This window comes from Oryzias melastigma, linkage group LG13 (genome assembly GCF_002922805.2).
Source record: "Oryzias melastigma strain HK-1 linkage group LG13, ASM292280v2, whole genome shotgun sequence".
NCBI lineage: Eukaryota > Metazoa > Chordata > Actinopteri > Beloniformes > Adrianichthyidae > Oryzias > Oryzias melastigma.
Window position 1 is genome coordinate 20,200,085 of NC_050524.1, and position 22,454 is coordinate 20,222,538.

The 22,454-nt window shown below is 39.5% G+C and overlaps 1 protein-coding gene across 4 annotated transcripts in view; it reads right to left on the bottom strand.

Annotated features, from left to right (window-relative positions):
• The window catches only part of clcn2b (chloride channel, voltage-sensitive 2b), a 114,095-nt gene that overhangs the window by 3,076 nt on the left and 88,565 nt on the right, over nucleotides 1–22,454 (bottom strand). For 2 of the 4 annotated variants that reach the window (XM_036214752.1, XM_024277018.2), the window contains 8 exons: nucleotides 20,850–20,983; nucleotides 19,378–19,568; nucleotides 17,673–17,784; nucleotides 14,883–14,953; nucleotides 14,439–14,516; nucleotides 4,594–4,632; nucleotides 2,604–2,708; nucleotides 795–881 (listed from right to left, as the gene is read on the bottom strand). In XM_036214752.1, the coding sequence (XP_036070645.1) occupies nucleotides 795–881; nucleotides 2,604–2,708; nucleotides 4,594–4,632; nucleotides 14,439–14,516; nucleotides 14,883–14,953; nucleotides 17,673–17,784; nucleotides 19,378–19,568; nucleotides 20,850–20,983 (817 nt within the window). Of the gene's footprint in view, nucleotides 1–794; nucleotides 882–2,603; nucleotides 2,709–4,593; nucleotides 4,633–12,909; nucleotides 12,937–14,438; nucleotides 14,517–14,882; nucleotides 14,954–17,672; nucleotides 17,785–19,377; nucleotides 19,569–20,849; nucleotides 20,984–22,454 lie in introns of all 4 variants that reach the window. The other 2 variants (XM_036214751.1, XM_024277020.2) reach the window with 2 other exon arrangements.

The following is a 22,454-nucleotide window of genomic DNA, read 5'->3' on the forward strand; positions in this document are numbered from 1 at the left end:
ACCTTTTACTATCTGTTCTTTTTTTAATTTTTTTTTTAGAGAAGACATTTTTTACTTCAATTTTTTTTTTCTTACTTGGATGTTGCTTTAGGGGCTCCAAACAATTCATTTCTCATTAACCTTTTTTAAAATTTTCTTTTAATGATCACTCCTGTCTTTTAAATGTTTTGTTTTATTTTTTATGTAAAGCACTTTTAATTGTCTTAAACTCGCCTTGTCTAAAAGAAAAGTGGCTCTGTAGCCTGCAGGAGTGTTTGAGTCCAGACCTTGAGTTCTAGTTTTTTTTTTTTTTTTTAAGAACTCCTGCTTTATCTGCTGTTGATTACCTGGATCAGGTGTGTTTACCCAATAAGCAGCTTCAGTGACAGGTTGCTTGGATAACGTAAAACACTGGCCCTCGAGGCCTGGAGTTTGGTGTCAAACTCTGTGCTGAGAGTTAGATGCTGAGGAGCATCAGCAGCTCCCGTCATCCATCCTCTCTTATCAGCAGGACAGAATCACTCAGCTCGGTTTGCTCGGGCCAGCTTAGTCATTTGGCTAATGGGGTTCAGGATTTGGGCACGACAGATCCTGTGGCAGCAGTCGGTGAAATGGACTTGTGCAATCGTAACAATGTGCTGACCTCCTCCAAGACTTCAGTAATTTGTTGGATTAGCGTCTTTTTAAATGAAGGATAGAAATCAATCAACAGTTCTGTTACGGTTCTAAACTCAAAAATAAATGAACATGCTGTTTATGTGAATGGAAACATGGAACTCTGACATGAAGCATGACACATGTTGAAAGCCCCTCACCTCTTTGAGGGAGACGGCGCCGATGAGCCGCCCGATGCTGGTGACGTAGGCGTGGTCGAGACCCAGCAGGGAGAAGATGGTGTGAGTCTGGAGAAGAACAACGGTGTTAGAAGAAGAAGGAAAGTTTCTGACTAGAAATAGACTAAGATGATTTCTTCTGAGAGGCATCAACTCTACAAACAACCAACTTTTCATTTTGGCCCAAAGAACGGACTTGTGACCCGGTGAAGGCTCAATGGCAGGGACTTGAACCTGGACTCGCTTTATCAGATGTGAAGTTTGATTTGAGTTAAAATTTGGAGATTTTCCTATTGAAGTGTGACAGAGCTTCTGAACATTTTTATTTTCTATGCTAAATGTTAAACACAAACTGACACTATGAGGAAGGTTTGGACTTGTAAACAGTGTTTATTGTTAGCAGATGAGCTTCCTTTCAGCTCAAAATGAGGAGTGTGTTAACATTATTGTGAGGATTTTTCTTGGAATTCATTCACCATTTTCTTATCAGGATCTAGATGATTCAATTCTATCTCATTAGAGGCATTGCAGCCACATCAGAGACGTGTTGTTCCAATTAAGTAACAGTAAATGCGGTAAAATGTCAGTAACTTTGGGGATGGAGCGGAACAGCTCAGTGCTGGCACCAGTTGGACTCCAGTAACAAACCCTTCTGAGTTTGGCACATTTTCTCCATTTGGGACAATTAAACTCAAGCAAAACACCATATGCTTGCTGCTGCATTTAACGGATCATCTGCAGTTTCTTCATCTGCTGCTTCTCTGGAGACAGTCTTCTCCTGCACACCTGCCTGAGTGAGCCGCACAACACAAGAGTCCCGCGCTGAAGGAGGACAGCACCATTCTGGCTGCAGGAGGTGGAGGGTGTGGGGGTGTGAGACGATGCAGGTCCCTCTGTTAAATGTTTAAAGAGTTTTCACAGACTCCAGAGCATGATGGAGAGAGAAGGGAACATTATGAATGGGGCACATTAGGCGCTGCCACAGCCGCCGGCGAGCTTAAGCTCCTCTGTGCACGCGCACATTTCAACAATGCAGACCTGGAAGACCAAACCCCCTCCAGGGGGGAAAAGTGCTGCGGTGGAAACAACAGCCAGCACACTAACAGCTCCCCTCTTTTTCACTGTAATCACATTTCCTCCTTTCAAAGATGGAAGTCTTATATTATTTCGCCCGACTTCCATCACCTTTTGGACACAGTTCAGCTTCACCAAGGACTTCAGAAAAAAAGTAAACTCATTTAAAAGAAAGTCCACTGGGTTAGGCTTCATGGATGGGTTTTAATCACGACGATGAACTAAAATCCTAGAGATTTTGGACAGCTGGTGGGAGCAGCATCACCAGAAGTCAACTGGCAGCGGGGTTGGGACAAACAGAGAAGGAATGTCTGGAAGGCGGAGACAAAAACAGGAGCAGACCCAAAAGCTGCTGTTGGGAAAAGACATCGGAGAGGAAAATTGGACACTGATGGAAGGAAGAATGAGGAGAGACTCAGGTGTGTGGGGCTGTGTGAGTCGAGGAAATTCTCAGGACGGGGGTATGAGCTCCAAAAAAGATTTACGGATCATTTTTATCTCATGGAGTTTGAATAGTTTCCAGCTTCTTCTTGTAGTCCAGTTTGTCACTGATGATATACAACAGATGTATTGGTATAAAATCTCTAAAGATTTTTTTTTATTTTTTTAACCGATTTTCTCTACATTGGTAACTTTTAATAACTGAAGAGTTTCTATTTATTTTGTATTGCTATTAATTGTGGTACATAAAAAAAAATTAAAAAAATAACAGCAGACCTTGTGCAGCGACGTGCGCTCCACCAGCTGGAAGGGGGCGGGGTCAATCTTGCAGTTGTTGAAGTTAACCTGCTCATCAAGCTGCTTCTCCTCCCACTCTGTGATCTGAACATAAAACATTAAAAAAAACATCAATATCAGGGATCTCTGACGCTTTGGCATGGTTAAAGAAAATAAAGATGACGACTCAGCAGAAAAAAAGTCTCAGATCTACACAAGAATTAGAGGACGAGGATTTCACTTAGTGACCTCATAAATCCCAGAAAACACTGCTGTGGAGAAGGGAGGGGGACTCTGTCGGAGGTGAGACTGAGGGGAAAACATGGGGTTGGGGGGGCAGACGGAAAGAAAATGAGAGGTGCTGTTGATGGATGAATTATAAATAATGTCATATCCAAAAAAATATTAGCTCCCATCTGAGTATATTGGAAAGTCACAAGGAGCAAACAGAGACTTCAGAGAATAGAAGATTCATTTGATCACATGAGTTTAAACTGATCCACAACGAAATTTAAGAAAGTAAAAATGTCCTTGTTTTAAGAAAAAATCTCTTATTTTGAAAACAATCTCATCGAGAAAGTTTTTTAATAGCAAAATAATCTCAATTTGAGAAAACATGTTTTAGTTAAAACTATTATTTTTGGAAATCATTTTTTTTATCCTTTTGGCAATTTTTTTTTCTTATTTAAAGGAAATCTGCCAGTGGGGTTAGAATTAGTGACTCATTTCAAAGGAGACTGGTTTTACACTGTAAATTTACACTGCAGTTTGTATGTAAGAACTCAATATTTTAAGGTTACATTTTTCATTTAAATCATGTTTTACTTTATTTTTCATTAAATTGTTTAACTTTTGTGTCACAAAATTCAGCAACAAGACTATTTGAAACTGTTAGTGACAGTTTTGCTTCTCTGGGTTTTGGGATCTTTGTGTTTAATGGAGAAAACAAAAGTTAAAATAATGTTTGTCACAGCTTTACTATTGGAATATCATTATATCACTTCACTGAAGTTAAATCGAGGGGACAAGATCAGCATCTTTATAAAGCATCTGCATGGGTTTAAGAGAAACACACCTTCTTCCTTCATTTATCCAAGTTTCTCACTTCTCAAGGCCAGTTTTCAATTAGATTCCGGGCAGTAAAACTTTGGAATGAATTCTCATGCGATAAAAACCTGCAATTCTTCAAAGTGTTGGTAAAAGAAGTTTAAAAAAACATTTAATTTCCGTTTTGTAATGATTCTTCTTTATTTCTTGGGTGATGAATGTCTTCTTGATTGATAAAAATGTACTTGTTTCTCATGGATGAAATAGTTTTTTAATCTTAGAAATGTGACTCAGTTATTTGTGCACTTTTATCTCAATAGTGTCATTTTATAGATCATATATTTATGTTTTCTGCTCTTAATTTGATTTTATTTCTTTATTTGTTTTAATGTGTGTGATTTTTTTTTGTTTAGAGGTCTTAAATAAACCATTTGGGTTTTTAACCTCTTCCTGATCTATACTTGATTTTTTTCTATGAATCTTCGTTGAGTATTTTATTTCTGCTAAAAAAACTAAAAAAAATAAACATTCTTGCTGAAATGACATCTTAGTTTCTACAAAGTCTTTTTGAAAGTTTTCATCACTTTAACTAAAGTCATGGTTGAACCTTTCAAAGCAAACCTTCCGTTTGCTGAGCGGACTTCCCGTTTTCAAAACAAGGACAGTTTGGAGGTTTAGCCTCAACTATGTTCACACCGGACATTTGACGTGCTGGTTGTTCCCATTAAATCCCAGGCGGCCCCCTTTACACATAAACTTTTCATTGGAAGTGGTCGCTTGAACGTAGAGGGTGGTATGAACGTTAGAATAATTTATTCATATTTAGTTTTTGATAAAAAGAAATGAAAAAGAAATTGTTTGCTTCAGTCAATAGGTTTGGTAAAAACAGCTGTGAACAACATGTGTAAAGTCTTCTAACATGTCTGCAGCTGCATGTTCTCACCTCCCTGAGAGTCATGTCGTCCTCCACGTCTCCGTCATCCTGAGGACACAAAGCAGCAGCAGAGTGATCAGCGCATGAAGCTCAGATCAGCCGTTAACGTGCAGCAACAAACTACCACGATGCGAACGCCACAAATAGACAAGTAATGGAGTGTGATGAGGAACCCGGGCGACGGCCCCGAGTGTGTCATCATCTCAAATGCATGTTTGTCATTTTAAACTGTGGTTCTTCACAATGCAAATGCGACGTTGCGCTGGCGCCTCCACACATACAGAACAGTGACTGCACTGGAGTGATGTATGAGAAGTCACAACAGATGATGATTATGAAGATGAAGCTCGGAGTTCACAGCTTCTAAATGACGGTGCGTCACCACGGTGAACACTTCACACGCTGGTTTGGATACCAGCAACTGTTTGCAGTCACGTCTCTAACTGCGAATGCGGTCACTCTATGTTGCAGCATTTCAAAGCGTTTAGTCATCTGCAGGTATTTACCGAAAGACCCAGAACATATGTGCACGAGAGACAGAAGGAGGGCGAGCGTGACCCGGAGGATGATGGGAGCTTGGAGCTCATTTATCCTCATTGCCGTGGCGGTCGACCTGTTGGTAACCCTAGCAACTGTTGCTGTGGGGTACAGAGTGGGGCCCTACAGTATCATTATGCAGGCAGAGGCCAGACGTGCTTGTAGTTTAATAAGTAGAGAGGTAAAAGATGGACACAAACCAGGACGCTACTCCACTGTTTCACTGACTGTTCAATGAAAACACTGAAATGAACATTTCAGATGCAGTGGGGATGTCTGCCTGTTTTAAAAAGAATGGAAAAACTGTCAAACAGACAGCAGAGAGAAAAGAAAAGAAAATAGTTTCTTTTTTTTTTCCAAATGCAGATATAAAACCAGAACTGCAAAAGATTAGCTGTGTGTGTCTGTGTGATGGTGTGTGTTTGACAATGTGAAAGAGAGTGTTTTTGTTATGGAGTGTCCGTGTGCGTGGGATGGAGTGTGTGTGAGAGAGAGATGGAGATGGTGTGTTTTAGTGATAGAGTGTCTGTGCGTTTCAGTAATGGTGTGTGTGTGATGGAGAGCGAGTGTCTGTGAGATGAAGTGTGTTTTTGTAATGGATTGTGTGTGTGTGGGTCTATGTGATGGAGTGTGTGATACAGCTGTAATTTGTTTGTTGGAGTGTGTGTGTGTTGAAAAGTGTGTTTTTGTGATGGAAGAGTGTGCATTTGAGAGAGAAAGTGTGGGTCAGAGATGAAGTGTTCATTTAATAGATTGTGTTTGGATGATATTTTGTGTGTTCAGTCGACATCAATCCCTCATCTTCTCCTCCTTCAGTCGTTCCATCTCCTTCAATGTTCACTCAATCAGCAATTATCTCTCAGTCAGTCGACACCATCAGTGACAGAAAAGCTCCATACAAATCGCATTTTCAAAACTCCACAAACTTAGTTCTCTCTTCAGTCATGAAGGCTAATCATTAAGAGAAACTGCAAACTGAGAATGTTGTTTCTGCAGAAAAAAACAGACTTCTGGGATTTTTGAGTCTGTTTTGTGCTCACTATAATGTACACAGTTCTTCCTAGTGCAGATACACCAGAGAAATGGGAAATCCAACCAATCTGTCGGACAAACAGAGTGAGGAGCAGAAAGGAGAGTTCAGGGGGATACAAGACAAACATTACTTCTCATCCTCATCTTTACCCAAGTCAATGATATTTGGGTTTTCCTTTACAGCTACTGGCCACTCTCCTACAGCCATTTAATGACATCTTTTTTCACTTCCACTCTATAACATAAATGTGGATCCATCCCAGGTTCTCCTCAAATCAAGAGGGAGCAAACTGAGATAAATCAGCAAGATTATAAAACGCTGCTCTCAGGGAAGCAGGTTGAGTCTCGGCTCTGTGCGTATGTGTGTGTGTAAGTACACACTAATGTGTCGCTGTAATGACTCTGGTTGGTCATTTGTGTACTGCTACAGGGGAACACAGGCAGCTTAATAAGCTGCGATCTGCTGATCCAATCCAGCTGCTGCTGTGAGAGTTCTGCTTCCAGTCTTTATGTCGACACTGATGCAGAATTATTCAACAAAACAGGAGCAGAGCTTTTTTCATTTATTTATGGCAAATTTAAAAAAAGATCTCAGATATTAGGATGAAGATTTCATATACTGAGTCTCTAAAGAAGAAGTGTGGGGGGGTAGGAAAAACTATTGACTCGTGGAGTCAAAAAGAAGTTCTAAAATTTGACAGAGGGGCCAGACCAGGACTGTTTTTGTTATTCACCTTAATTTTAGAGTGTTTAACAAATGTTTCTCTTGTTTGGCCAGCGACCTAAAGTGTGTTTTGGATTTTGGGCCCCTGTGTGTTTGAGTTTGACAAATCAGTTGTAAGAGAAAGAAATAATATGGAATCTGAACGAAAATATGCTTTAATCTTGATTAGAAATTACTTTAAAACGTAATAGTTTGGAGTCTGACAGTGACTTTTGGTCTCATTTTAGTGCCAATTCCACCTATGGGTTGATGTTCCTCAGGGAAAAACGTAAAATTAAATGATATGCTGCATTCAGGCGGTGTTGGAAGATTGGAAAAGTGACTGTCCAACTCAGAAAACACACATAAATGTCAGAAAAACAACAAATATTTCAACACTACATGAATGCAGAATAACTTCCTGCACCTAAACAAACAATGTATTTGGGGAGACACTAAAATTACATGAAAAATAAAAAAATGATGAGGATTACTAATCTAATTTATTGCAGTTTGATCCACAACTTTCCTTTAACAGAAGAGCAAAAAAACGTATATAGTTTTTGTCTAATTTCACATTTCATTGGTCTGAAAGGGGCCAATGCATTAGATTAAACCACACCTGATGTGTTGAACGCTCTGATTTATTCCAAAATTCACCGTACAGAAGGCTGTATGAGTAATTTGGTTCAAAGTGGTCAAGAAATAACATTTTCCACTCTACACATGGCCACATTAAATACACATGGCATTTGGTCATGTAATGCACCTACCAACAGTAGGTATGTGGAATGTCAATATGGTGGACTCAGTTAAACAGTTTGCTAGAATTGATTAATACGAGCCAGAACACGACTAAAAATAAATCTTCAAGATGTTCACACTTCACTTTTTTCAACCCCGGTCATGGAATCAATTAGTACAATGTTTATCTGTCATCTGAAGAGTTTGAGAAGTGTGGTGCTGTTTAACCCTTGTGCTATCCTAGACATGTTTACATTAAAAGTGGGGTCATCTGGACCCCAAAAGATTTAAAAACCCTAAAAACTTGGAATCTTCATCCCCTCATCTTCAAGGATCATTTCTAGATTCCATTTGTCTGAATGCTCCAGGAAAACGCAACATTCTGCATTCTGGATGTTTCGCTGCCTTTCATCCCATCAATTCTATTCAGGAACTGGTTATGCAATTTTAATAAATGGCAAGGACACAGATTATCTTTTTAAATGCCCGTCAGTCAGACAGAACTCAAGTTTGACCATCAAAGATCTCTAAAAGCGCAGAAGTACATCTGTGGATCTTCTAGATGATCAGAAATGTCGTAGACTTCAGTTCCTTCATCAAACATTATTAATCAGATGTTCCCTCATCTAACCCCAGTCTTATCTGTTCACTGCCTCCTAATGACCATTAGCTCAAAGGAGACTTCATTCTAAGAAAGACATGCTGTCCAGGCGGAACAATACGTGAAAGATGTTCTGGGAACTTGAGCCGTCTGTCCACGTCAACTCACATCCCTCAACCTGCTGATGTCGTCTCAATGGTCCAATCGCTTGTTGATCCCACAAATGGGGTCATTACTACCTTCACAGCAAAAACCATAAAGAGGAGGAGGATGTATGAAAACGACCTCATTAGAAAAGCCAACAGTGAATTTTTTTAAGCATATTTAACATTTTTTTGGATCAGACCTAAAATATATTCATTTTAAGTTCAGGATTACAAGCAACTGAACTATGGAAGCTTCCATTTTTTTTTTTTAACAAAGTCATATTTTACCTCGAAATGTAACCTCTGCTGTTATGAGACACACAAACGCACATGTAACAGCCTTACGTGACAAAAAAAGAGAGGACAACTTCTGCCCAACACATAAATGCATAATGACAAACGAAAGAGAACCCTCCTAAGCAAAACAGTGCAAAACACTCAAGTCATCAATAATAAAAGGAGGTAGAGTCGAGGCTGTGGGGACAATAATGAGAAAAAAATGGCGAGGAGTGGCAGGGCAGCATCTATTCTCTGCAACAGATTACTGGTGTCATTTACTCTGCATCAATATTTCAGTCTGTATTGGACAAAGGAAGGAATGGGCTGGCGTGGGATGATGCTAGCCACACAAAAAGCTGCTGGAAACATCTTCAAGAAGACAAAGAAGAATAAAAAAGAGAGAAGTGAGAAAAGGAAGATACACATTTGCTCTTGTTAAATGAAGGGAAACAAAGACAGCTGAATTTATTAGTCAATATAGCGATGTGAGGTTCATGTTTTTCTGGATTTAAGGGCATGCTGGGAGCAGCAAAGCTTTCAGCCTCATAAGCTCTTAAACTTTTATAACTCCTGATGACAGGAGGAAAAAACCCAGAGGCTTAGATTACTGCACATGGACATGATTATATGTCTGCAACACTGCTTTATTACCTATTAGCTCATTGCAGGGCAGTAATAACTAACGCGCCTTTTGGCCTCCTTAACACATCCACAAATTCACTGAGCAGGTTCCATCCATCTCAGCACACAAAGGAACCCGTATTACCACCTTAAATCAGGGCCCTGTCATGACGGCGTCGGGGCAGGGTCCTCTGCTTTTATGGGGCGAACACTCATTTCCTCTGTTCACCTCAAAGCTGCTCCTGCTGTCAGCTTCTGATTGTATTAAGTCCCTCTACTTGCACTGCCGTCCTGTGATGTTTATCAGTGGAAACCTTTGGGGCCGACAAAAGCCTGGCCAACCTGTTGCTATGACGACGACGCCAAGCGCTCCCATTCAATAAACAGGACGAGCCCAAGGGGGTTGAAGGACAGACCCTCCTCGTGATGATGAGGATGTTTCAGCTGACGTTAAAACTGCCGATGTCCTCCATCTTTGAAGCCCTTTTTCAATTTATTTCAGACACATTTATTTATTTAATGAATTCATTAGACATGTTTACATATCTGTATTTTCTCTATGCTAGTCTCATCCTTTAATCTTAATTGCCCTTATGGGTGGATACTGGGAAAAAAAGTATTGCTAAATCTGTACGGTGATCTGCACAAAATATCAAGATGGCAGATCGCTCGGTAAACCGGTAGAGAGTCAATGTTTGTGCGGGTGGAAGGTCGTAGAGAACACTTGTACGATATGGAAGGGAAAGTAAGGAAGAGACTAGAGTATTCCCCCCTTAGTCCCGGGGGTTAGGGGACTGGAGACCTCCGCAAATGCCTGAATCTGCGATTGGAGAACCTCTTGGAATTTTTTTAATTTCTGATTTAAATTAGTATTGGCTCCCGGACACCCACGACATGCATGCACGTTGAGGTTTCAGTTAAAATGATTTCAGGTAAAATGAGTTTGAGGCCCCTGTTCTAGGATGACGTCATGAAATGGGCGGCACCCACATGCAGCAGCAGGCGGAGCTTCAGGAGTTTTACTTCCGGGTAGGAAAAAAACTCACAAAAATAACAAATATTTCATAAATTATTTGTTTTTAGTGTTCCAAAGGTAATATATGATCATTTTATGGATACAGTTCACTCTGAAATGGTATGACTCCTTTAAGATGCAGCCACTCCTCTCTACGACCCTCCATGGACCCGGACAACCCAAAATGCACCTCCATGGGTCAACCCCTGTATGGGTTAAGAGACTAAGGCTTTACTTACTTTCTCTTTTCCTATTTTGTCACTTCATGACTGCTAGGCTGTGAAGAATAGAAGCAACCATAATTGAAGGGAAGCAAATTTAGTTGTAAAATACAAAAATATGACGTAAAAATCAGTCAATTTGGATTTTTAAGCCTATATGTGCATAAAAAAAAAACTATTTCTGAGCTGTTTTTTGATCAGAAGTAAAAAAAAAATCTTGTGTTTACATCATATTTCATCCAGCCTTAATAGCTTTTTTAAAATCTTCAGAAATTTCATTGTCAAGTTTCCAACAAATATCAGCTTTTCTGCAAACGTTTAATGTGACAGAGAGCTGACTACAGAAGCTTTTCCACTATTAACTTTGGAAGACTATTTATCAATGTGTCATCCTCTTTCACTTTGAGAAAATGTTTTGGTTTTAGATTTAAATTAAGTACTTTTCCAGTTTATGTAAATCCAGCTTCAACCCTACCATGTTTATCATTATAAATTCAGCTAATAACGTCGTGGAAAACTGCATCAGAAGAAGAAAACTGTCAAACCCGACAGTTTGAGAAGCCACACATGTGGGGTATGAATCCAAAACTAAAATCTGAACATTCTTAGAGTCTGCTTTAGTTCAGAGTTGAAAACCAGCCTGGTAATAGCTGCAGGTTTAACATCAAATATGGATTTGTTGGACATGAACCTCCTCAGGACCTGTGACCTGCTGCTTCCGGAACAGTTCTTTCACCTTCTCCAGACAGAAGCGGCGCTGAAGCAGAGATTTGTGTGCGTTTGTGGTGCAGCTGCGCAGACGCATTGTGTTTGATGAATCGCTTTCATTACAGCAGTTGAACAGAAAATTGCCTTTTGTCACTGACTGGAAGGTGAAGTTGCTGCTCTATGTAAATGCTTTGGTGGTCTATGAATGCACAGGGACTGTCACTGAGAAGCCTCTGGGTTTTCCACAGCCCCAAATGCAGAAGAACGACTCCCCACGATTCACAAACTTTGTGTTTTTCTCTCAACTTAAACTAAATTCCATTTTCTCTGCCCCACAGTTTATTAAAAAGCCTCACTGTTGGATTTTTGGACTATTTTTGTAGTAATTTATAGCTTAAAGACATAATTTCAAAGCAGAGCTGGATATTAGTTTTGCTGGAAACAGTTCATGATTAAAGAATGTAATATTGTCTGTGTTTGGGCTTTTTTTTAAAGTTTGTTTTCTTTTCTTTAAATTTGACACTAAAACTCTGTAATTCATCACCTTTGTGCTGCGTGTTTCCACACAAACCCAGAGGAAACAGAAGAAAAATGACATGACGGCCACGCTCCTAAACGACTGATGGAACGGACTGAAGAGGCTGGAGTAATGGAGGACTTTCACTGCCTCCAGTCCACATTAGAACAGCCTTAATGTAGTTTTATGATCAGAGCAATAAATGAAAATCTGATAGAAAGGATGCCTGAGATCTTCTAATAAAATCAGACGACATAAGAATACATTTTCAAAGTCTACGAAGAGATTTTTCTGAAACCTATTTCTGCTAAAGTCAATGAATGCCTGAATGCCTGCTTTGGAATAACAACTTTCTTTGGTTCGACTTTACTGGTTTTTACTTGTTCCAAAAGTCCATTTGGTGCAAAAGCTGTTTTAAGACTCCCTCTAATTAAAATTATGTTTTTAACGTGTTAATCGCTGTCAAAGGTTTGCAATCATTTGCTATAGTAGGCGTAACAGGAAGTGACGGCGAAGGCTCTGGCCTGATTTCACGAGGGGTGAAGGTAATGCATTTCCTATGGGGGACCTCAACGTTTGCTATGTCCAGTTCTTATTAAACAGTCTATGGCTCTTAGCAACAGGGAGGGGAAGGGGGGCGGGGTTGCTCCGAGCCTAAGGTCCCGCCCACAACTCAGAGGTGACTTTCTAAAGAACTCCTGCTGCTCTGCTGAAACTGTCTTAGAAAATGATTCAGCTTTTGGATTTTGTCTAAAAGGACATAATTATAATGAAAAAAAAACAAAACACTGCATTGAAAATACATAACTTGGATCACCTGAAGCAGATCTACTGAAGAGGAATTTAATTAATTTACTATCTAAAAACATTTAAAATTGTTCTAAATCACTGGTACAAACTCAGTTATACTACAAAGTATAAATCTTAATATTTTTTTACTCTTAACTATTCTCATAAATGCTCTATCTTTTTTTCTAAATGTTTCCAGAAAATAAAGTGAAGGTCCTTTTTGTCTAAAATAAATTACAAAAATAATACAGATTTTTAAATATATTTAGATGATTAAAAAAAAAAAAGACAAACATTAATAAAAAAATAAAAAAAGCATCATTGCGTTTATGTTTGTGTGTCAGGATATACAACGGTTGTTTTTTCCCCTGTAAACACTAATCTAAAAGTTTGGAGAAATAAAGATGCTCACCATAGGGAAATTCTTCAGGTCTGGCTCCTGGTAAATAAATCAGATTTAGTGTAAAGAGTAAAAAAAAAAAAAAAAAGTGATTAAATCAATGTTTCCACTTGGATGTATTCTGAGCCAACGCACGTTTATGTGACACTCAAAAGGTATTTAATTATTAGAAATTGTTGGTTTTACGTTTCCGTACGAGGATGGCTGATTTGGATCAGTGATTTATTTTTATTTAAAAACAAATGCATGCATTGCCATGAAAAAGGACAGTTGTTTCTGACGGTTCCATCTCATGCATCATGCGTTTGTCTCCTAAATGCTGCCACAAAACCCTGATAGAAATCCCCAAAGGAACATCCCCCACTTGGAGCGTTTTACTACAGGAATCTTCCCACGTTTAAATCAGTTTAAGACGGATGAAATGGGATTGCTGGGACACTCCAGGAACAGGGCGGAGCCTGCTCTGGGAGGCAGACACTGATTGGACGCCTCGGGTGACTCAGCTGGTGATGGACGGAATGGCATGCTTGATTCGACAATGACTCTGCAAAACACTTGACCACCATTAAACCACTGCGACTGTGACATAACAAAAAACCTAAATTATTACTTCAGACAAATATATATATTTTTTTTCTCGAAAAAACTAAATAAAATCCAAACGTGAATTTCCTAACAGTCCAGAAACACTCTACTAAAAATAACATATTTGGTAAAAATCTGATTAAAGCTTAATTTTTCTGGACAGATCAAGATGAATCTGTTATTAAAACATATTTTATACAAATTCACCACAGCAGGTCTGAGATTCTCCCAGTGGAACCTGATGCAGAAGCATAATCACATTGAAAAAAAAACTCAATTTTTTTCTTCTTTGCTACTTTTATTTATTTTTTTATATTTGGAACTTGGAGCTAGTGTGTGCATCTTTAAAGTTCTTCCAAGCCATTTCTCACATGTGAAAGTCAGAGAAACAGCTCTGCATGAATCCAAATTCTAAATGTTAATCTAACTTTTCTGGGTTGGATTAGATCTGGGTGGATTAAATTTTTACTTTTTGCTTTTTTAAAATGAAGCAGCCATTTAACTGTGAATCTCAGTTAAGCTATGTGTCTCTTAAAAATGGTCAATTATAGTTAAATTTATTAAAATTTGAATATATTTTCCATAATTTGTAGAAAAACTTATATTGACAGAAACTTGTAAGAAAATTGAATGTCTCAATGCAGAGCTCGTCTCCTGGCAGTGACTTTCATTCAGGCTTCTGCTGTCATTGGCTCCATGGTGGTCAGGTGTTCTGTACAATCAGACTCATGGACACAGGTTACGCCTCATGATGTGTGGAGCCAGAAGGTGAGATGTCATGTGATGAGAAGAACACAGAGTTTGTTTCTTCTCGGCGCGATGGCCCAGACTGATCTCAGTCCATCGGCGTTTGGGATTAGAGTTTGAAATGACTCGGCGACGTGACAGCCGACTGATTGGCGGGTGAACCTGCAGCAGAGCCGGTTCCGGCCGTTCGGCTCGCCTGGATCTCTTACCACGACGGAGATCCGGACTCGTTTGGACGGCCTCCTGTGCTCAGGAGACGGGGGGCTCTCCTCATTGTTGTTGTTTTTCTTCACAGGTGACCAGACAAGCAGACAATGTTAACAAACCCAACCTTCTCTGAGATAAAGAAACAATATCCACAAGAAAAACACCTAAAAACTGAGAGTTAGAGATAAATAAAAACCTTCACGAGTTTTTTTGTGTCTTTGAATTAAAGTATTAGCAGATGGGGGTTCAGTTGGTGGAGGTGGTTGCGGTGAGGCATCTGTGCATGTGTGCCTGTCTGAGTGGGAGGCTCTGTACTGCAGAGCGCGAAGGACTGCATGTGAGAGATAGCATAGGGTTGTGTGGGCGCTCGGAACGTGTGAGTGTGAATCACGGAGCGTGTGATGGCGCCGTCGGTGCTGGACGCATTCAGGACATGGCGCTCTTACCTCCAGGGCGTCTGCGTCTGGAACGCCACAGAAGAGGCTCTTGAGCGCGATGCCGGAGTTTTCATGAGGACCTGCGGGAAACACGAGTCTGTGTCAGATTCTCTCCTGACTCTGCAGCTCAAGTCGCCCTTTAAGCTGCGTTTGCTGTGTTTGTACTTTTAGTTGTGTGTCTATATTTTCATTACTCACACTTTTACTAAATTACATCAGCTATCGTACTGATAAATAGGCTAACAAATGAGCATTTCACTTTAATATTTTCTTTTTTGTCTAACAAACAGATGGTTCACTGCAAACTATTTGATACTTTAAAACCTTGTTTTTAAGATTTTCAATCTATTTTACCAGCATTGAAGTTGTTTTAGCTTCTGTTTTCTGTACATCTCTCCAAGCTTTTCTCCTCTTTCTCAGAATATTTTGTCTCATTAAGAGCTAGGATCTAGAAATAAGGAAATTATTATTAAAATTAGTCAAAATTATTTTGCTAAACAATAACAAAAATTAATCTAAGACTCAAATTAAACTTAAATTTACACGTTATCTATAGTACATTTTAAGAATGTTATTTAAAGGTAAATAAAGTTAGAGTGGCATTCATTGTTATTTTTTGGAAACAAAAATGTAGATTTATGTTATAAGAATAATTTTAGATTTTATGATTTATTGAATTAGGCCAACTTGTACTAAGATCACATTGTATTTTCTTTCTAAAATTAGCAATTCCAATTTATTAAACTCATTTTTGTCACTTTAATCAAAATGAACAATAAGAATAAAAATAAAAAGTCAAAATATAAAAACTATTTGGTTAGAACTAGTAAGAAGTTGTTGGGCTGTATAACATTCAACTTGAAATATTTATATATGACTGCTACCCTTTTTAGAATAGCTTTCCCTGTTTAAATACTTGTGTGGATTTTTTTATTTCTAGATTTTGATTCTATAAATAATCTGACACATGGACAGATAATTTTACTAATTTCAAGTGATTTGTATCTTAAAATTAGTGCTCTCTTTCTAGTTTAGGCTACCTTTTTCCGCTATGTAACAGATTAGAAAATTAACTGGAAACTGAAAATCCGCTTTAACATATATTTCACACAAACCATGCCTAAGAATTCTTCGATGAGCTTCATATTTCTCACATTTATTCAAATTTCCTTGTATTTATTTAGTCTAACAAATCTAATTCCAGTGATAAGTACCACCCAGAGCACATCACTGTGCAGCTTTAGCTCAATATTCTGAAGCAATTTGCAAAAGTTTTTATTTCTGACATTTAAATGTGATTTGCTCATTTTAGCTCCAGAAGACGTTAATGATCTGGCAGCACGTTGGCAAACTGTGAGGAGTCAAAATGAACCAAGACTTCAGTGATTATTACAGCGTCTGTGAAGGATCTCTGAGTGAAATGATGGAGGACTTACTACACTTAGAAAATGCACAACCGTACTTTAATAAAATCTCAAAAGATATTTTACAAACCTGCAGATATTACAGAAAATGATCAGAATTTGACCTAAAATCACAGTGATTGAATGAGTTCAGGGCGCATTCATCACAACTCAAATCAGATTGTGTTGATTGTAATATGTACAAAAATTAAAATTAAAAACAGCCATTATTGTCTATTTACAGGTTATTTCCAGCTTTGTTCTTCCTGTTTTAGGACTTGAGGCTTGTGTAACTAAACTTTCAGATCAGCAAAAGACAGGAACAAAAAGGTTCATCAATTCTTCTCTCCAACTAAAAGTCTGAGTTCAAACTCCAGCAGGCAGGAAACAGAGAGGCTCCCATTATGTACTGAAGAGCGAACACAGAGAAATGCTGACTGCCGAGATTCCTCTAAAACAGGAGTCTGGTTGAATTCATCCCAAAGGTAAAATGTTTTCCCAAAATGTTCAGAGTTCAAAAAGTTTTGAACAGTTCTTTTAGAAAATGAAAAAAAAGTCAGTTTCCAACACCACAGGACTTCTTGCCATAAAAATGTACAATTGCTATTTTGCTGATTTTTGCTGCAACTGAACATTTTGGATTATATTCTGCATTCTGATTGGCTGTAGACCACAGGTGTCAATCATTCTCCTCTGTGCCATGTCTCCTGTACAGAATGTGTCCAGTTTGTCAGATTTCTATAAATCGTCAATGCAATCAGATCTTTGTTTAGAGAGTTTAAACAATAGAGAAAAGTGTGTAAAAAATGTTCATGTTTGTCTGAGAAACATGTATAAAGTGTGTAGTGAGGAGTTTTACTGCCTTAAAGCCCCCCCCGATGAAAATCCTTTTTTCTTTTTAGTTTTTAACATGTTTAGCATTTTTCTTATAAAAGAGGGCAAATCAGGTGGTAGATCAGGGGCGGGGCTGCTCAGCTCCAAAAGCCACGCCCCCTCAGAGGAGACTTTGGGAAAAGAGACTTCAGATCAACATGAAAATTAGACATTTAAGTTGTGGGATTTGGATTAATAACTTAATCTTTATCTGAAGAGTCTTTGCTTTATTCTTCAATCTGAATTTTGATGTGTTGTTGTGATTGTTTTAACAGATTTAAAGAAAAAAATAGCCTTTCTCTTTTTGTTTAATGAAGTTATTGTTCTTTTTACCCTGCTCATGTTAAAAGGTGAGCATTTCCAGTAGTTATGGAGATGTGGTGACCAGATACACATGTTAAGATTGATTTAAAGGTGTTTAGGAGATCAGAGTGTTACAGAAATGTTACATTTATACACAAGAGCGTTGCGTTGAAGTCATTAAAAGTCAGCGCGCTGTTGTCTGTGCAGCTGTGTGTCTTACTCGTGGGGAGTTCGGTGGGTCTCTCAGCCACACTGGCTCTCTTCAGAGCCGGCTTCAGGGGCTTCACAGGCGTTGGACGAGTTGGACTGAAGGAAGACTCTTCTGTGGAAATCTGCCAGAAAAAAAAAAAAAACAGTCCTGAAGAGTTTCTGAATAAGATGGAAATGCATTTAAATGAAACAACTTAAGAGATTTGAGGTCTTGAGTCAACAATCAGCAACTTTCCATTCTTGAGCATCTCCATCTAGAGGAAGGCTTCCATTCTCAACATACATACAATAAAAATGTGTCGCCTAACAAAAACGTTTGAATATTACAAGAAGAAACTGAAGGTGTGAAGTCAAAGAAAAACAGGAGATTTCAGATCAAATGAGCTTCAGACACAAACGCTCTTCCTCCTTCCACTTCTGCGCCTCGGGGCGTTTTGCTCTGCCCGTCACGCCACACGGATGAAAGAGAATTGGAGAAAGAAGGATGGATCCATAGTTTGAGCTCCAATCCTCTTTGACATCTACATGAAGCCTGGCTGCCGTCAGCACAGCACCCAGAAGGTCTGTCATTATGGATGCTTTCATAGCAGATCCTGCCTCTTATGAATGATCTTCACAAACATCTTCTGCAGAAGAAAATAGCTCCATCAAGGCCTTAAGGCAAACGTGTAAAAGTCAAGGCCCGAGGGCCGGATCCAGCCCCCTGGGTAATTCTATCCGGCCTTCCAGATCATTTTGTTTTATTGTTATTAATGGTCCATCGTTATCTTGCGCTTATTTCTAAATTATGTAATTTTGAAAAAAGACATTTTTATAGAGGTAAAAACATTGAAAGTAATTTAAGTTGATTTATTCTGAGATAACATTCCTGTTTGTTTATTTATTATTAAAAATGATGTTAAAAACTTGACAGTCTGCAAGCTTGTTGGACTATTTCGGCACTTACTAAGATTTTTTAGGCTGTTTTTGGAGTTTAGCTAAAATTTCAGCTACATGCTAGCTGTTTGGGCTAATTTACGCCTTTTTTTTTAGGGCCGTTTTGGAGTTTAGCTAATATTTCCGCTACATCACAGCTGTTTTGGTTAATTCAGGCTTTTTTTAAGGCTGTTTTGTAGTTTAGCGAATATTTCAGCTACATGCTAGCTGTTTTGGCTAATTTAGGCTTTTATTTAGGCTGTTTTTGAGTTGGGCTAATATTTAGGCTACGTGCTAGCTATTTGGCTCATTAAGGCTTTTTCCAGTTTTTTGGGGCTGTTTTGAAGTTTAGCTATCTTTTTAGCAACATGCTAGCTGTTTTGGCTAACCTAAATTTTATTTTTCATTTTTTTAGGCTAATTTGGCATTTAGCTAATATTTTAGCAGGCTATTAGCTTCAGTGTTTTCAGCCATCAGCTTCAGCGTTTTTAGTTATCAATTTCAGCATCCTACAGGTATCAGCTCTAGCAACATCAGAGGCCAATTTCAGCTTACAACATTCACACTAGCATTATCACGGGTGATGCTATATATCTAGTTCATAATTATGTTTAAAAGTTTTAAAAACTTAGTTTTAGAGTGTTCAATAAATCCTTGAGTTTGACACCCCTGCCTTAAGGGTTCAATTCCTCCTCACTCTCAAAGTGTGAATATTCATTCTTTCAAACACTACTGGTTTGTGTTGACACCTGCAGAGGTATCAGAACCAACTTGAGTCAGGGTGTTTCCAGAGCTCTCACCTGGAAGCGGACCTCCTGACTGACCCGCTGGCACTCCTCCTCGCTGCCCGTGTGCGACACCTCTGACAGGCGCTTCTTCTCGGCAGCAGATTGCTCCCTGATGTACTCCAGGCGTCTGGCGCGACCGAGCTGCTGGGAGAGCAGCGACTGGAGCTGAGCACGCTCAATGGAGCCCAGCAGGATCATCGACTCTGAGAGATGAGACACAGGCGTCAGAAAAAGAGGAAGACTGAGCGGAGGAGAGCAGAGAATGTTTGTGGTAGAAACTTGGAGGGAAAGAAAGAAACCAAGATGAGAAGCAAAAATGATGTTTGGGTGTGAAGGATGTGAGCACTGCAGGGGATCCCAAACACATGCACTGCAGAGAGCACAGCTCAGTTGCATAACATGAACCCAGACTGCAGCAAATGTGTAACTACTAATGTGACTGTGTGTGTGTGTGAATCTGTATGTGTGTGCCTTGCTTGTTTGTTTAAGTGATTGCCTTTGTGACGGCACATGCTGATTTGGTATTTGGAGAAGTGCCACAGCTAATTGTTCCTGCATATTGCAGACACGAAGAACGTGGGAACAGAGAATTTGTTCTTTAGCGAGGTGACCAGCGCCATGATCAAGCCGCATCCAGGCAGCCTCGTCAATCAATCAATCTCTCTAATGAGAACAGCGCCAAGGTCGGAAGAATCTGTGCTTGTTACTAACTGGAAGAGACACTTAGTCAAATAACATCCAACAAAGAGCTGCGACATGAGCCGACTGATTTACTTTACTATTGTTGGGAGTGACGTATGCTTGGATTTCAGACTTTAAAGAGAGGATTTTAGTTCTATAACAATGATTGAAAAAAAAAAAAAAAAAAGGTTTAAACATAAATGAAGTTGCAACCGATGTAGGGCGTGAAGGAACTACCAACTCACGACCCCCTTTTTACTCGCCCTCACTGGCTGAGCAGCTGCTACGTTTGTGCCCACACCACCGTTTCTATCCACCTTCAATGGCTGAGCGTCCAATTCACTGCCCTTGTAGCCAAAACTCACTTGGTAGTTGATGCTAAGAATGCTAACATAGCTAACGTGCTAGCATTGCATTCAGAATCATCAACTATCTTAAAAAAAGTGTTGCTAATGATAATAATTTTAATAATTAATACACTATGCTCTCTATGGCTATGTCCAAATTTCTTTACTACTCACTATATAGTGTTTTCACCATTTTGTAGTGCCGTCCGAATCCAAAACCCCAAAGTTGGGTGCACTAGAAATTACCCAGAAGTCTTTGCAAAAAACTAGCATGCATCGATGCTCTCCACATTAGCAAATATAGCCCATAATGCATTGCGGTTTAACAATTTTTGCAAAAAAAACACGTTTAAATGTAATTTTTGAAGAAACCATACACATCATCAGCATGATGGATTTAGTGTGTGCGTCCCCACAGTTTATTCCAGGTTTTAGAGCTCTGTTTGTATGACTTACCTGCACTTTCCACCAGAGCCAGAGTCTTGAGGTGTCCTGACTGCAGCACGTTGTGAAGGTCTCGATAGGTGCAGTTCAGAGTGATGTATCGCACATCCCGCACCATGATGTCCTCCACACGAATGTTATACTTCCTGAAAAAAAGACGAGGGGAAAAAAGATCTGATCAGAGCCAAAAGAGAAACTCATCCAACAGTGATGACTCAGCAGAAATATAGTTGAACTTTGACAGTTATTTCCTCTGTATTTTAAGCGTTTGAGCATTAGAGGACATTGTCCTGTAAAACTTGTAGAGTGCACGTCTTTGGGGGGTCGGGTTACCTCTTTTTTTTTCCTGTAACAGGACATCCGTTTAGCTGACCCACAAACTGCAGCGTCATCCCAACGTCAGTGAACTGACGACATGACCGTGCCTCGAGCTCGTACGGAACATTGCAGCTCTGGCCTCAGCAATATGCTTCGCTTCACTACCCCGCTCATAAACACTCAGATTTCTCTTCCTGCTGCAGCCAAAACCTGCAAGCACCACAGCGGTCACTGCCAAGACCCTTCGCTGTGCCAGGACGCCGGCCTCGGCCAAGCTTCCACTCCCACTGGTGGTGACAATTCCAGACGTCGTTTGAATGCAAAAGTAAATGAATGAGAACTCCACCTTAGACCCAATTCAATAACCATAATGCAACAGGAGGCCTTTTAGGGAAATGAATAAAGTTGTGAGGAAAAGTTTGAAATTCTCTCCAACAAAGAGTGGCAAGTTGTTCTTTAGGCATCAAGAATGTTCCGTTTCTCACTAAAAAGCTCCACCAACACCTGATCTGAAAGAAAAGTTTCTTTAAACTAACTGATGATGAAGCAGAGGGAAATGTTCAAACATGGTAAATATGCAAATGTTGTCCTCAATACTGCAATCAGGAAAAAGCGATGCCAACACAAACCGTCATCATTAGGTTGGGATAGATATGAAACAAGCAGATGAATAAAACAACTAATGTAACTTCATCCACAAGGAAAAAATAAAAAATAAACATATGCATCTACATATGTAAATGAACCCCCTTAAAGACGGGTTTTCTGTGCGTTTGCTGCTGCAGCGCTTTTGTGGATCTGAGAGAATTTTGTAAGTGTGAATGGACCAGCAGCTGCATCAAAGACAGTTGATGAAGTCTGAACCGGTTCCTCCTGATTGAAGCAACCTCCTCCTCCTCCTCCTCCATAACAGCTTGGAAAACATCTGATCAGGCATCAGCCTCATTACTGTACACTGTGAGGGTCGGCCTTGTTTTTGCAGCAGAACTCACAGAAACGGGTCTGACTGAAATCCTAAATATTCCTGATCAGTTTTTACAGGAAGCTGCAGACATTCAGGTGGTTCAACCTGAGACATATCTGACCACGTGACCACGGTGAGGAGAGGAGGAAAACATGAGGAGATAAAGAGAGGAAACGACAGCTTTATGAAATCATTTTTTTGTACATGTCTCTCTAATACTTAAGATGGATTAGCTCTGCTCCTGGAGTGGGAGGAGGAAGTGGGAAGTCCTTATATGGTCATGACCACAGAGAGGAAGTCTGTCTGCAGAGGAAATGTCTGGTCAGAGCGTGCTA